The sequence below is a fragment of the Camelus bactrianus genome, chromosome X (genome assembly GCF_048773025.1).
Source record: "Camelus bactrianus isolate YW-2024 breed Bactrian camel chromosome X, ASM4877302v1, whole genome shotgun sequence".
In the NCBI taxonomy this organism is placed as follows: domain Eukaryota; kingdom Metazoa; phylum Chordata; class Mammalia; order Artiodactyla; family Camelidae; genus Camelus; species Camelus bactrianus.
The window spans coordinates 1,303,650-1,317,960 of NC_133575.1; the positions used below are offsets into that span (position 1 = coordinate 1,303,650).

General features: G+C 55.8%; 1 protein-coding gene across 2 annotated transcripts in view; it reads right to left on the bottom strand.

Moving 5' to 3' along the window:
* DHRSX (dehydrogenase/reductase X-linked) overlaps window positions 1–14,311 on the bottom strand; it is a 157,313-nt gene that overhangs the window by 21,957 nt on the left and 121,045 nt on the right. Inside the window, exons 7-8 of one of the 2 annotated variants that reach the window (XR_012504727.1) lie at window positions 6,890–7,133; window positions 258–2,668 (exon numbers count right to left, since the gene is read on the bottom strand). Coding sequence is in view for 1 of the 2 variants with exons in the window: in XM_074359345.1 (XP_074215446.1) it covers window positions 6,930–7,133 (204 nt within the window). In the remaining variant the exon portion in view is untranslated. Of the gene's footprint in view, window positions 1–257; window positions 2,669–6,670; window positions 7,134–14,311 lie in introns of those variants that run through there. The other variant, XM_074359345.1, reaches the window with a different exon arrangement.

The following is a 14,311-nucleotide window of genomic DNA, read 5'->3' on the forward strand; positions in this document are numbered from 1 at the left end:
GAGGGACAAATGAGAGGCAGTCATTCCTACTGTTGAGCAAAACTCATCGAGGCTCCACGGAGGGGACAAACGAGCAGGTTTACTGGGGAACACATGCCTCAGGGGTCCCACCTTTGCATCCAGTCTTGCCCCGGGGTGGAAGGTCGCCCATCCTGGTGCGTGCACAGCGCCCGCCTCCCGGGCTCCCTGACCGTCGGCGACAGGCGCAAACCCAGGACCCCCATGCCCGCCGCACCACGGACGCCGCCCTCACTCACCCGGCGGTGCACGGGCCCCTCCGGCGGCTGGAAGCGTCTCTGAGCCGTGAGGAGGCTTGCGGTCCGATGCGGAGGGAGCGCGTCCATGTCTCCGAGATCACGTTCAGTCTCTCCTGTGCTGGGCCGGTGACAGAAGAGCTGCCATGCAATTAGGAGGAGCCATCGGAGGCCAGGGTCCTACAAGTCCAAACGGTTCTTGGAGCCCGTCTTAGCCCAGGGACCGTGGCGTCTTTCAGGAGCCAGGAAGCTGATTCTCCCAGTGACGGAGGAGGCTGGGGTGGCCAGCAGTCACCGCGCCAGCCCACCCTGAGACTGTACTTGGGAACAACCTTTGTGATGACGGTGACAGTGGCTGGCACAGCTGCGACCATGACCTCAGGCCATAAAGGGCTCTCGGACGACATGCAAACCCTCCAAAACTGGGGTCTCCCCAGAGGTCAAGATTCTGCTTCTCGGGACACAGTCCTGGCTGGCAGAAATATTAAGGCGAGGCACGTCTCCATGCTGGGTTCACCGTAGGAAGTAATTCTGGTTCCGAGACACATCAGTCAGCGCGGTAGGGCCTAGCCGAACATCTGAGCAGCCCCGGGAGGTGTCAGCAGCGCAGGGCTGGAAGCCGCGGTCTGCATCTGCCTGGCTCAGGGAGTCCTGAAATGCGCCCGAGAGGCAGGAGGACTTGAGGATGTCACAAGGAACGCTGATGCCCAGAGGAATGAACTCGGGAGTTTTGTGGTCGGCGGGGCTGAGCACCCGCCATTCGCAGAGGAACCCCCAGCGCGCAGCCAAAACCCACCAGCCTTACTGGACCTTACGGGAGATCTTCCCCACCAAGGCCAGGCTTGAGTGCATCGACGGTTTGACGGGGAAGGGGGTGCCCTGGGAGGAGGGGGGTTCCTTACTGGCTGCACACTGGCTCCTATTTCTTGAGGTTGGAGCAGAGAAGACTATGGCACACGCAGTTGAGGGCAAAATGAACGTATGTGTCCCTCGTTCACGCTGCATTAGCAGTTCCAAGCTGGCGGCAGCAGAGCATCAAGCCAACAGGCGCCCTGAGGAGCCCAGGGTCCTGGGCGGCCGTGCGGCTCCCTGGCCCGGGAAGCCCACCCTGGGGACGTGCAGAGGAAGCCATCGCCTCCACGGCGTCCCGGGTCACCAGGAGAGGAGCAGGCGTTTCCTGGGATTCCAAGGCACCCTGTTCATGCAGCATGTGGTGGATTAAATCCTAATGTCTACCAAAAAGGTGCGAGCGTGTTCTAATGCCTATTAATTGTGAGTTGTATACATACATATTTTTTTAAGTCGAGGTACAGTCAGTTACAATGTGTCCGTCTCTGGTTGCACAGCACAGTGTCCCAGTCATGCACATACAGACAGAATTCGTTTTCATATTTTTGTTCTTGTTGTTACTTGTGGATATGACTTTGTTGGCAAAAAAAGGGTCTTGGCAGACATAATTCATGATGAATCTTCAGTTGAAGAGGTCATTCTTGATTATCCAGGTGGAAGGGAAGGACCTGAGAGGAGGTCCTCCTGGAGGAGGTGGCCCTGCATTCAAGGACAGTGACCTTAGAAGAGACAGAAGAGGAGAGACAGACACAGAGGAGACGCCACGTGGAGACGGAGGCAGAGACGGGATGGAGGCGGCCACCAGCCCAGGGATGGAGGCCTGGAGCCCCCAGAAGCTGGAAGAGGCAGGAGGGACCCTCCCCTGGAGCCTCGGGAGGGAGCGCGGCCCTGGGACACCTTGACCTCAGACGTCTGGTCTCCAGGACTCAGGGAGGGTGGATGTCTGTGGTTTTTAGCCTCCCAGTTTAAGGTTATTTGTTACAGATGCTCCAGGACACATACACACGGCATCTCAGTGAGCTGTCTGAGCGAGCAGGGCCTTCCAGAGGGGCCACGTGCCCCCGTCTTCACACAAAGACCTGAATTCCCTGGGGGGCTCTGCAGACGTGTGACATACAGGCCACGAGGATGCATTAATTGGTCTTGTGAGTCACATTGTTGGTCGCCACCTCTCCTGCAGCTGGAATGGAGAAGTCCAGGAACCTCTGGTGCTCAGGTGTCATTGTGCCCCGTGACCTCTGGGTGCACCCCGTCTCGGTGCTGGTCCCCGGTCCCTGTCATCCTTCCTGTCACCCGCGGCTGTCCCGTGAAGAGCGTCAGGATGCTTCTCAGCCACGCGGACGCCCTGCGGAGTCTACGCGCCCTGCAGAAGGGCCCGGCCTGCTCCTCTCTGGCCGCTGTGCAGAGTCTCACGTGCTGGGCTCTCAGCTCTGCCAGCCACAGCGGCACTCAGACGAGGGGTGCGCATCTCAGATGAACGTCCCGGGGGCCTTGTCCTGGTCTCCTGCCGGTTCACGCCAACATCTCCCGGTTCTGCGGCACAGAATTCACAGCCTCTTGTGCATCTGTAACAGAAACACCGCCCCTGGGGTTAGACACGCCTGAGGGCCCCACCTAAGTGCCACCAGGAACTTGAGGCTGGTGAGACGTTGAGTCTTTCTGAGGGTAAATTCCTACCCATTCGACGGGACTTCCAAGCCTCACCCGGCACACGGGGCCAAAGCCTGGGGCCACGAAGTACGGCCCTAGGACCAATCTGACCTCACCGCTTTTTTTGTAAATAAAGTTTTATTAGAACACAGCTGTCTGGGGGAGCATGTGTCTGTGGCTGCTTCTGTGTTGTGTGGGAAAACAGAGCGGTTGTGACCCACTGCATAGCCCCAAGTACAGAGACATTCATCAGCTGGCCCTTTATGTAAAAAGTTGACTGACCCAGAACCCTATCTGTCTGTGTCTGTCTGTCTTTCTATCCATCCATTTTTTTATCTGTCTATCTATCTATCTATCTATCTATCCATCCATCCATCTAATCTATCCATACATTCATGTATTTATCCATCTAATCAAGCTATCAGTCTGTCTATCCATCCATGTATTTATCTATGTATCTACATATCTATCTATCCATCTGTCCACCCCATCTATCCATCCATCCATCTATCCATCCATTCTATGTATCCATCCATCATCCATGTATCTATCCATCTGCCCATCTTATCTATCTACCATCTATCTAGTACCTATCTTTCTTTCTCAGTATCATGTCTAGTATCTACATACCTACCTATCTATCCATCTATGTACCTAAAGTAGAACATAAAAGTATTCAACACTCTTTTAGAAAAAACAGATGAATGATGAATGAATGAATGAATGAGTGCGTAAGTCATGTTTGTGAAAGGCTCTAGCACTCCATCTGGGAACACAACTCTCTGGAATCTTTTCTTGTCTTTTTCTTCTAAAGCAAAGACAAGCAACCCTGGAGAGGCAGATTCGCTGAACACGGCGTTCTCCACGTGCAGCGAGGGCCAGGTTGGTGAGATGGGGAGCCAGTGACAAGTGGACATGCGGAGGAGAACGCACATCTGACGTGACAAGCAGGGGGTACTGTTCATGGCGCGGCTCCCATAAGATGGGCCACATGTCTGATGGGGCCACTCCAAGTGTCTGGGGACAGCGTCAAGACGGCAGTGTCCTCTGATTCCAGGCTGTGCCTGGGACACTCAGGGGAACTTTCCACCTGCCCAGGGCTGCCAGGGGAATGGCACGTCCACAACACTGATACCCACATGTCCAGAAGACCCATCTCCAGAAATAGACTGGGCAGCGTCCGTGCACTCACACCCACGCAGAAGCAGCAGATGTTAAAAGCAAGAAACAGCTTCAGCATCTCTGTTTAGAGGCGGTTTTGTTTATAGAGTTTAGCGCCTTAGCCGAGCAAAGCACCATGCCTGAGAGGCAGGAGACAGAAGGAGAATCCGATCCCGATTTTCTTGAGTACCCCAAAAGTGAGATGTGTCTTCCTTCACATTTTATAAGTGGCCGTTAAATAAACACTCCGTTCCAGAAAAGGGAGCCCTCCTATACTGCTGGTGGGAATGTAATTTGGTGCAGTCACCATGGAGAACAGTACGGAGGTTCCTTAGAAAATTAAAAATAGAGTTACCATACGATCCAGCAATCCCACTCCTGGGCATGTATCCAGGGAAAAATATAATTCAAAAAGACACCTGCACCCCAATGTCCACAGCAGCACTATTTACAACACTCAAGACCTGGAAACAACCTAAATGTCCATCGACAGATGATTGGATAAAGAAGATGTGGTGTATTTATACAGTGGAATACTAGTCTGCCATAAAAAAAGAATAAAATGCCATTTGCAGCAACATGGATGGCCCTGGAGATGATCATACTAAGTGAAGTAAGTCAGAAAGAGAAAGACAAGTATTATATGATATCACTTCTATGTGGTATTGAAAAAAATGACACAAATGAACTTACTTACAGAACAGAGACAGAAAACAAACTTATGGTTACCAAAGGGGAGGGGGAGGGATAAATCAGGAGTCTGCGATTAGCAGACACACAGCACTGTATATAACACAGACACACAACAAGGCTCTACTGCACAGCACAGGGGACTCTATCCAATACCTTGCGATAACCTCTAATAAAAAAGAATCTGGTGCTGTGCACCTGAAACTAACACAGTATTCTGAATTAACTATAGTTAAGTAAATACATTTTTTAAAAAAACAGTCCAGAAGCATGGCTGATTACTAACTGTCTAATAGCTCTCCTTCCATGTTAGAACCAGAAAACAATTTATAAAGCATCTGTAGCCACGTGGGAACACCACCCTGGAAGAGCTGCTGGCAGTGATGCCAACGCAAGGATATGCTAGGAGCCAAAATGCAGTATGGAGCCTCGGTGGGATTTTGACAATTGAGAGAATGGGGGGTTAGCTGACCGGCAGTCACTGGTCTTGAAATTCAGGGCACCGTCCGACAGGAAACACATGTAGACCTTTTAACAGCCTTCCGAATGCCTTCTCTGTCCAGGATGGAACTTGAGAACCCAATAGCCATTCTCAGTGTGAGGATTGAGCCGTCCTTGCCTGGCTGGGGGGTGAAGGAGGGTGGGTTCTGGTGCCCATGCAAGGATCCACGAAGCTGTTTGAGATGTTCATAGGCACTGAGGACTATGACTTTTCTGTAACACTGACTGAGGTGTTGGTATCTTAACACAACTCAACTTTATTCGTGCTCAGTTCTCAAGATGCAGGGCCGAGCTCCTTCCAAAAGCTGCAGGGGAAGGTCCTTCCTGCCTCTTCCAGTTTCTAGGGGCTCCAGGCCTCCCTGGGATGGTGGCCACCTCTCTTTTATCTTGTCCTCCATGGTCACATGAACTCCTCCTCTTCTGTAATCAAATCTGCACCTGTCTCTGGTCAGTAAAGTTGTGATTACCCTGGATCAGCCAAGACGAGGTTCTCATCTTTAGATCTTCATGAGACCAGCAATGATTCCCTTCCCAAATAGGAACACACCCACAGGTTCCAGGTGTCAGGATGCGGACACAGCTTTCGGGGAGTCACCATTCAGCCCACTGCAGAGGGAGCTGGACGTCACCAGGACCGCCCCACCCACCCCTCTCCTGTTCCCAGGGCACAGAGGGCGGCCTCCACGCTGCTGGAGAAGAAGGTGTCTGCACCTGAAGTCCCTGAGGGTCCATGAGGGAACAACTGGTTGGGGAAGGACCGGATGGACCGTCAGGGGCACCCACATCCAGGGCAGCATTGGCATTCGACATGAGGATTAGTGTTAGTGTCGCGGTATGAGGTGGCACCCCGGGCATGCAGACGTCTCCAAGAGGGCAACACGCACGTTTAACAGACAATGAGAGGAAAGGTGGGGAGACCCAGAGAGAGGCCAAAGGTGGCCACTGAATGGTACTGGGGGGCGAGGAAGCCAATCTTCAATCAAGGTTCTAAAAATGGGGGCTATGTCTAGACCCCCACACCCTGTGCAGATGACTCCTATGATTGGCTTAGTCCCGGCCCCTGTCCCTGTCCTGTCCTACAGACCCCATGGTGAGGTGTCCCTGACCTGTCCTACAGACCCCATGGTGAGGTGTTCCTGACCTGTCCTACAGGACCCCTGGGAGGGTGTCCAGGCCCCCTCACTTACCACACATCCTACAGAATTCCTAAAGCTCTGGTGAGGGTCTGTCCGTGAGTCACGGGGTGAGAACCTGACAGATGATCTGAAGGCTGCGGGGGCAGCTGTGAACCGACCCCTCTGAAGATGGTCGAGTGGAGCACCGATTGCCCACGTGAGCCTGGATCAGCTGACTGTGGGGGGCTCCCACCTCCCTCCGTCCAGGACCCACAAGTCAAAGCTGTGTGTCCGTCATAAAGCGTGAGCGAGAGGACCGAGGACACAGGACCCCTCCAGACACCAGTGCCCTCAGTCCCAGGCGCCCTGAATGTCTCTGTCTTACCGGGAACGTTTCTGCCCCCCGCCGTGTACCTGGGCCTCTGTGCTGAGCAAGGAACACCGCACACGTGGGTGGCAGGATTTAATTACCGTTGGCACCTGGAACAAACGGACACTTTGGGGATCACAAGGTTTACGGCTGAGGACCACCGTAAATGTCTCTTTTGCTCCTTGATGGCCTGCACACAGCAGGGCAGCGGACGGGAGATGCTGGGGGGGCAGAGCCCTGAGTGGGGCGGGGAGGAGGGGCCGAGAACGATGGAGACACGCAGCCCGGTGCAGACAGACCTGCGAGTGCGGGACTGAACGCGGTCCCGCGGCGTGGCTGCTACCCCGACACGGCGTCCTGGGTCACGTCAGCGGTGCCGGTCAACTGGCAACTCCTGGCCCACAGCTGTCGCTGCAGCTTTCGGTCATACGTGATCGCCAGAGACCTGGTCTCTTTCTCGTTGTAAAGGTAGCGGCCGCCGACACCTTCCAGCGCAGGGGAGACCGCCGCGTAGACGGAAGTCCAGGATCCTTCCTCTGGGGTCTGCGGGGAGAGGGAGATGAGAGTGGGGCGTCAGCCTTCAGAGCAGAGCACGCGAGGGGCCCTCGCCCACACGGCAGCTGTCAGGTGACACAGAACGAGCATCATCTGGGTGGACAAGTGCGTGTGGGAGGCTGGTGGCCAGCCTGGTCCAGACAGCCTAGTCCGGCCAACCTGGTCCAGACAATCCGGTCCAGCCAACCTGGTCCAACCAACCTGGTCCAGACAGCCTGGTCCAGCCAACCTGGTTGGGCCAGAGCCCCGGAGCTGTTGCAAAGCGTGCCCCGTCTCCACCTCTTCTCTCCTTCTCTCCGTCTCCGTCTCCATGTGTGTCTCTCTCCGCTGCATTCTGCTCCTCAGTCGAGCAGGACCTGCCCCCAGGCCCCAGCCTCCCTGCTCCTTCCAGGCCCCTAATCCCCCGCAGGTGGAGGGCGCAGGGTGTCACAGTGGAGGGGACCTCCTGCTGTCCTGGGAGAAGTGACTGGAGGGTGAGTCCTGACGGGGCCACCCTGGGTCCCTGCAGAGATGACAGCTTCCCAACACACAAGAGGCAGTTTTATAAAACTGAGGTGGAGTTGATTCACAAGAACACGGGTGTGCGAGACGTGCAGCTCAGTGACTCAGTTCCACACACACGTTTTTCTCAGATCAGCTTGCCTTACAGGTTATCACAAGAGCCAGGGACCCGTTCTAACTTCAGCGGCGTCTAAGACGCTCTTGTTTGCATTCACAGTTCACGCTGCCCCTCCTGGGCAAGCGAACCCTTAAACGAGCTCCTGGAACGAGCCTGTTCGTAGTCAGCCCAGCTCCACGCCGAGGATTCACGGGTACGTGCCCAGAACGCCCCGCCACCGTCTCGTCCCTGCAGGGAGGCACCCCCACCCAAAATGCCCCCTGTGGTCCACCCCGCTGGGGTTTCCCGAGGACATACCCAGCCGTCTCCTCAGAGGCTGCTTCTCTGGGGCCCCCCAGTGGGCTCTATCCGAGGGTTCCGGTTCCCCCCACACGCTGAATATCCTCTTGTCTGGGTAACAGTCCTGGGGCTGGGCGGGTCTCACTGGGACACGTGGACGGCTGTCTCAGAGGGGCGTGGCTGTGGCGTGCGGGACAAAGGACACAGGGCTGTGCCCGAGACTCAGCTCCCGCCCGGGAGACGGGATGCAATGGAATTGTCCCTGATGGTGGTGTTTCTGTAGGAGAGTTACCCCTAGACACAAACGTTCACATGCACACGTGCAAATACACCCCCACACACACACACCACCCCAGGGTGGCCCTGACCAGACAGAGCTTTATGCTGACACAGAAAAGGGACAGGTTAAAAAAAAAAAAAAAAAGAGCTGTCTCTTTGCTCCAGTGTATCTTATGCAGAACGAACCAGATCCACCCACCCTCCTGTATCACGTCCTTAAGCACACGATCGATGCTGGGTTATAAAAAGCAGCCTCCGATCACTGGCGGAACGTTTCCAAGCCTTTGGCGGATCAGGAACACGGAGGAAACGAGATTTCACGGGGAGTGTTTTAATTCCCAAATGTTTTGACAGCTCATGAAATACATGGTGTTGTTCATTTATTCTCCCTCACAGCTGATGTCCCTGTCCGAACCAGCACCCAGCGGGGCGATGACACGTGACACCTGCGTGAAGGTAGGATGTTGTGAGAAATGCTGAGATGCACACGTGGGTGTATGAGCATGCACACACACGCAGGCATGCACACAATGCACATACGCTCACACATGCACAGGAGCTCTCACACACATGCACACATCCGACTTTAACTCTGAGGCATTCATCTGTGTCCTCTGGAGGAAGGGGACGTGCCAAAGCATTGGTGGGGGGAGGTCCCAGGACTTGGGTTCAAATTTCTGCATCACCTCTTGTGAACCAGAGACTTTGCCCAAGCCCTGCTCCCTCCATGAGCCTCTGCGTCCCCACCTGCAAAACGGGAAGAGCAGTAATCGCTTATCGGGAGCAGTGAATACAGCCGGGAAACAGAAACACGACTGCGCACGATAAACAGCAAGCACGCGAGGGCGACGGTGAGTCCGACGGGCCAGGCGCTGTGCCAGGCACCCACACGCCGGCTTACAGCCCCACACCCGAGGCTCAGAGAGGTCTAGTCACTTGCCCACGGCTCACAGCCGGTAGGTGCAGAAGTCCTCACCCCAGGACCTCAGAATGGGGCTGTGTCTGGAGACGGGGTCTTTAAGGAGGTGATCGAGGTAAAACGGGGTCACTAGGGTGGGTCCTGATCCCAGAGAACTGGGGTCCTTATAAGAAGAGGGGATGAGGACCCAGACACACAGAGAGGGATGCCCACGGGAGGACACAGGGAGGAGACGGCCGTCCACACACCCAGGAGAGAGGGCTCAGGAGACCCCAGCCCTGCAGACACCCTGAGCTCAGATCCCAGCCTCCAGGACCGGGAGACGTGAAGGTCTGTGGTGTCTGTTGCAGCCGCCTGAGCCGATTCGGCGTCCAAATGATCCCTCTCTTCCAACAAGAAACATACCGGGGAAGGGCTCCGGGTGACAGCGGCTCTTCTGGGGAGGGACCCGCTCCCGGCACACAGACAGCCTCTCACCGGAAAGCCCCATCCCAAATCGCCTCCACTTCCCGTTGGTTCTGACGCTCATTCCAGCTGCACCGGGAAAACCGCTCGGCTGGACGGCAAGCGGAGCGTCCCCGTTCCCGGGGGCGTTCCTGTCGACTGAGTCCTCCCCCAGGGCCAAGCGATCGGGTGGGCGTCTGGCCCTGAGGCCCAGGTTCTGCCAAGTAGACCCAAGATCAGCGACGCCCACGGCAGGTGGGAGATGCTTCTTCAGCACGTGCCCAGTGAAGGCATGTCCTGCCGTGGACAGAACGTGTGTGACCCCGAATTCATATGCTGAAGCCTCAAGGACTAGGAGGCAGGGGCTTCGGGAGGTGAAGAGGGAGACACGAGGTCATGAGGGTGGGGCCCCCGAGGTGGGATTGGTGCCCTTATGAGGGGAGGAAGACACACCAGAGCTGTGTCTCCATCGGGTGAGGACACAGCAAACATGCAGCTGACCATAAACCAGCTGCCCCTCCCACGCACACCTGCCACCCTCCCGCGTACACTTTCCGCAGTTCCCAGCAGGATCTGATCATCTGCCCCCTTCAGCCGTCCTGGGCAGGCGCTGTTTGGCAGCGTGTCCCCAGAAAGATGAAGTGTGTTCCCCAGGCGCCGTGTGAGGGAGAGCGGCGTCACTTCTGAGCAGATGACGAGGCCCCGTAAGCGATGCTTCCTCTGGTTCACACGACATACCCCATTTTATCTGCAGCTTAAAAAAATGATCTCTGAGACTTGTAAGAGACGTGTCAAACGTGAAGCCACACGGGTCGGGTTTTGTCAGACGTGGTGGGATCCGAGAACAGGTGCCCGCGGTGGTTGGGGGTGGGGGGAGCCTGGCTGAGGGCTCGACAGGTTTGTAGTTTAAAGTTTTCCCCGCGTGAGGCCATTCTTGAGTCTCGGGGGCTGTCGGAGCCCGAAGCTACACACCCTGTTTCAATCCAGTTCAGGACAACAAACGTTTATTAAATGCTCACCAACATGTGGTTGGCTCCCAAGGCAAAGAAAGGCAATTTTGGAAAGAGGCCCCGCCGTCCTGGAGCGGACGACCAGCAGGGCAGGGAACGGGGACAGAGGATGGGATTAAAAGTGTGCTGAACAGAGCTGCAGGCGGTGTACGTGCGGCCGGAGGAGGGGAAAAACGCGTGCTTCATAATTGCATAATTATAGAGGGCCTTCCAGTCTTGGAAACGCTTTCACATCGACGATGCCAGCCATGGGCACAACACTCAGGAGAGAGCATTACCCAGAATTAACAAATTACGAAAACCGAGGGGCACAGCAGAGGGAGGGGAGGGGCTGTGCTGAGTGGCCAGATCTCGGTCCTTCCAGAGACCCCAACCCTCTCCATCCTCCTCCTCCGTCTGCCTCCAGGTGACAGACGTGCCCCCTGTGCGCGTGGCCCCGCGTATCAACTCCCTCCCTGCCGGCATCTCCGAAACCCCACCCTCTGTCTGCTCCTCGGAGCTGCAGACACACAGTCGTGGCAGCCCGGCTGGCGTCCGGGAGGAGAGACCCAGCTCTCACACCTCAGGGGTGACCGTCCTGAAGTCCCCGCCTGCCCGTCCCCCACTCTTCCGACAGGCACCACCACGCTCTCCAATTTCCCTGCATCAGAAACCCCAAAGGCTCCCCGAGTCTTTCTTTTGTCTTTCATGGTCAACCAGCCAAGACCTGGTGATTTTATCTCTGGCATCGTTTGCAGAACAATCTCCGTGTCTCCCTCACCGCCATGTGCGACCCCATCCCTGCAACAGCCCGGCACCAGACCTCGGGGCCCCCTGTGGCCTCCTGTCCATCGGATGCTCTGCAGGTTGGATGCATCTGATCCTAAAACCTCATCGCTGACGTCCTGGGACGCGGTCCAGCCCCGGCGTCTGGGACACGCGTCGCACGTGACCGATGGTAAGCTTGTGCTCGTCTGCGTCCGCAGTGGGGCCGGGGCCGGTTGTCCTTGGGACAACTGAGACGGAAGCAGCTCAGGTACTGCAGGGCTCCAGGGTGCACACGGGGACTCAGCTGAAATAGGGGCACGGAGGGTGTAACCAGCCTCCTCTTGAGCCACTATCTGCATCACACTGAAGGTCCCAGTCTCGCTCAGGTCCTGGGAGCTTGGCCCAGCCTTCAACCCTCCCGCAAAGGCTGCACCCTCCCCGAAGCCTCCTTCACACCCCGCTCAACGTCTGCACCCCACGTCTCCTGCCCCCGACAATGGGTAGCTCGTTGCCACCAGACTTCTCCATCGAGCGCTCGTGAAAACGGCTGAGAAGCCAACCGATGGCTCACCGCTGGCGTTCTTGTCGCCCTGGTGCAATCGTGGGGCGTGCCCGCACAACGCCCCCCTAACCGCCTTCACAGCTGTGTGCCCGGAGCACGTGTGAGACGCCTGCAGTCCCAGAGGACGTCACGCCCAGACTCCCTGCTCCGTGCCTCCGGGCGAACCCCAGCTGCCGGGATTTCTTGTCCACGATGCGCCGGAGAGGTGGGCTGGGCCAACCTGCCCACGAAGGCAGCATCTGAAGCCCACGAGCTCGCCAAAGACGTGAGATGGCGGTCTTGAGAGTTGAGGTCCGAGGAAAGAGCTGGGGGCCTGAGTTTCCTCTGGCTGCTCCCACAGGTCACCAGGAACGTGGTGGCTGAGAACAGCGCAACGCCGTTAGCGTCTTCAAGGTCTAGGAGGTCAGACACGTACCATGAACCCGGGCTCCCATCCAGGCGTGCGCAGGGCTGTGTCCCTCCTGCAAACTCCAGGTGGAGGGTCCGATTCCTGGTGTCTTCTCAACTCTCAGAGGCCACTGCATTCCGTGGCTCGCGGTCCCCTCCTCCACCTTCAAAGTCAGGAACCCCACCAGCTCTGCTCCGACTGCCACCTCTCCGACTCGGGCTGTGACCCTCCCACCTGTCTGACGAGGACCCCTGGGAGGACGTTGGGCTCCCCTAGACCAGCGAGGACCTCCGACAAGAGGCTGAATTCCAACGGGGGGGGAGTCATGGGTGCCGGGTCCCCACAACACGATGGAAAGTCAACTGGGGCTGCCGGCATTTTTTAAGACGCTCTGACACTGTGTTTGGAAGCGGGATGTGTGGTCCCTGACCACGGAGCAGCTCTGGATTCAAAAGCATCCTGGGACGTGCCTCCTGGAATGGATTAATTAGTCCTCTCACCCTCTCAGCCCATCCACCCAAATGCCCTGTCTTGCTTGCGTGGATTTAGATGCGTGGTGAACAGAACCCGCCACAGCTGGTCCTGCATTATGACAAGGGCCCGCTCCGCACTGCAGATGCGCTCATTTTACTCGGAGGCCTGATAAAGGCATTTTCAAAGGGGCCTGGGTTGCTGGGGAGAAGCCCCGACCAGGGGACCAGACGCGCTCAGCATGGAGAACTGCGCTTTTTCCTGGGACACGCTGATCTGGAGGCCGCGGGGGAAGGAGCCGGGGTGGCGTCCCAGCGCCACGGCCCGATGGCCCGGGAGATGCGGGTTTTCTGTAACAGAGCTGCATTCGGAAGGGCACTCACGTCGCCGGAGGCCGTCCCTGACGCCACTGCACCCATGTGCGGAAAGGTCTGGATTTATTTGTAGAAAGAACTAATTAAGCTCTGATCTTTATAAACGTTAACACCCTCCTGATTTCTTTTCCCCTCAAGGTCGTAACTGGTTTGCCCAGGTGACCGGCTCTGCATTTGGAACCAAGTTCACGGTGGCGGACAAGGCGTAGGTCAGAAGCTTCGGACGGACGTGACAGAATGGCACCAAGGGACGCATGGACACCAGGTCTTTGGTTTATTATAAAAGAACAGAACTCAGGAACAGCCAGATGGAAGACGTGCCCGGGCAAGACTTGGGCAGGGGCACGAGTCCTCCCACGCCCCGTCCAGGCTGCCACTGTCCCGGGACCGCCACGCGTTCACCAACCGGGAAATCCTTTGAAGCGCCCCCTCCCTTTTCTTTTTGTTTTTTAAGGAGGCTTCCTCACATAGGCACGGTTGGTTACATCACTGGCGCCGGCGTTGGGTTCAGACCCCAGCCCCTCTGCCCGTCCTCGGAGGCTAGGGTGGGGCTGAAATTTCCAACCCTTTAATTGATTATTTTTTAATTCATATACATATTTTTTTATTGAGTTATAGTCAGTTTACAATGTTGTGTCAATTTCTGGTGTACAGCACAGTGCTTCAGTCATACATGAATATATTCATTTTCATATTCTTTTTCACCGTGAGCTACCACAAGATCTTGTGTATATTTATTTATACATATAAACATACGTATATGTTTATCTATTCTGTATATACCTGTCAGTATTTACAAATCTTGCACTCCCAGTCTGTCCCTTCCCATCCCTCTCCCACCTGGCAACTACAAGTTTGTATTCTATGTCTGTGAGTCTGTTTCTGTTTTATATTTAAGTTCATTTGTCTTCTTCTTCTTTTTTTTTTTTTTAAGACTCCACATATAAGCGATCTCATATGGTATTTCTCCTTCTCTTTCTGGCTTACTTCACTTAGAATGACATTCTCCAGATTCATCCATGTCCCTGCAAATGGCATTATTTCATTCTTTTTCATGGCTGAATAGTATTCCAT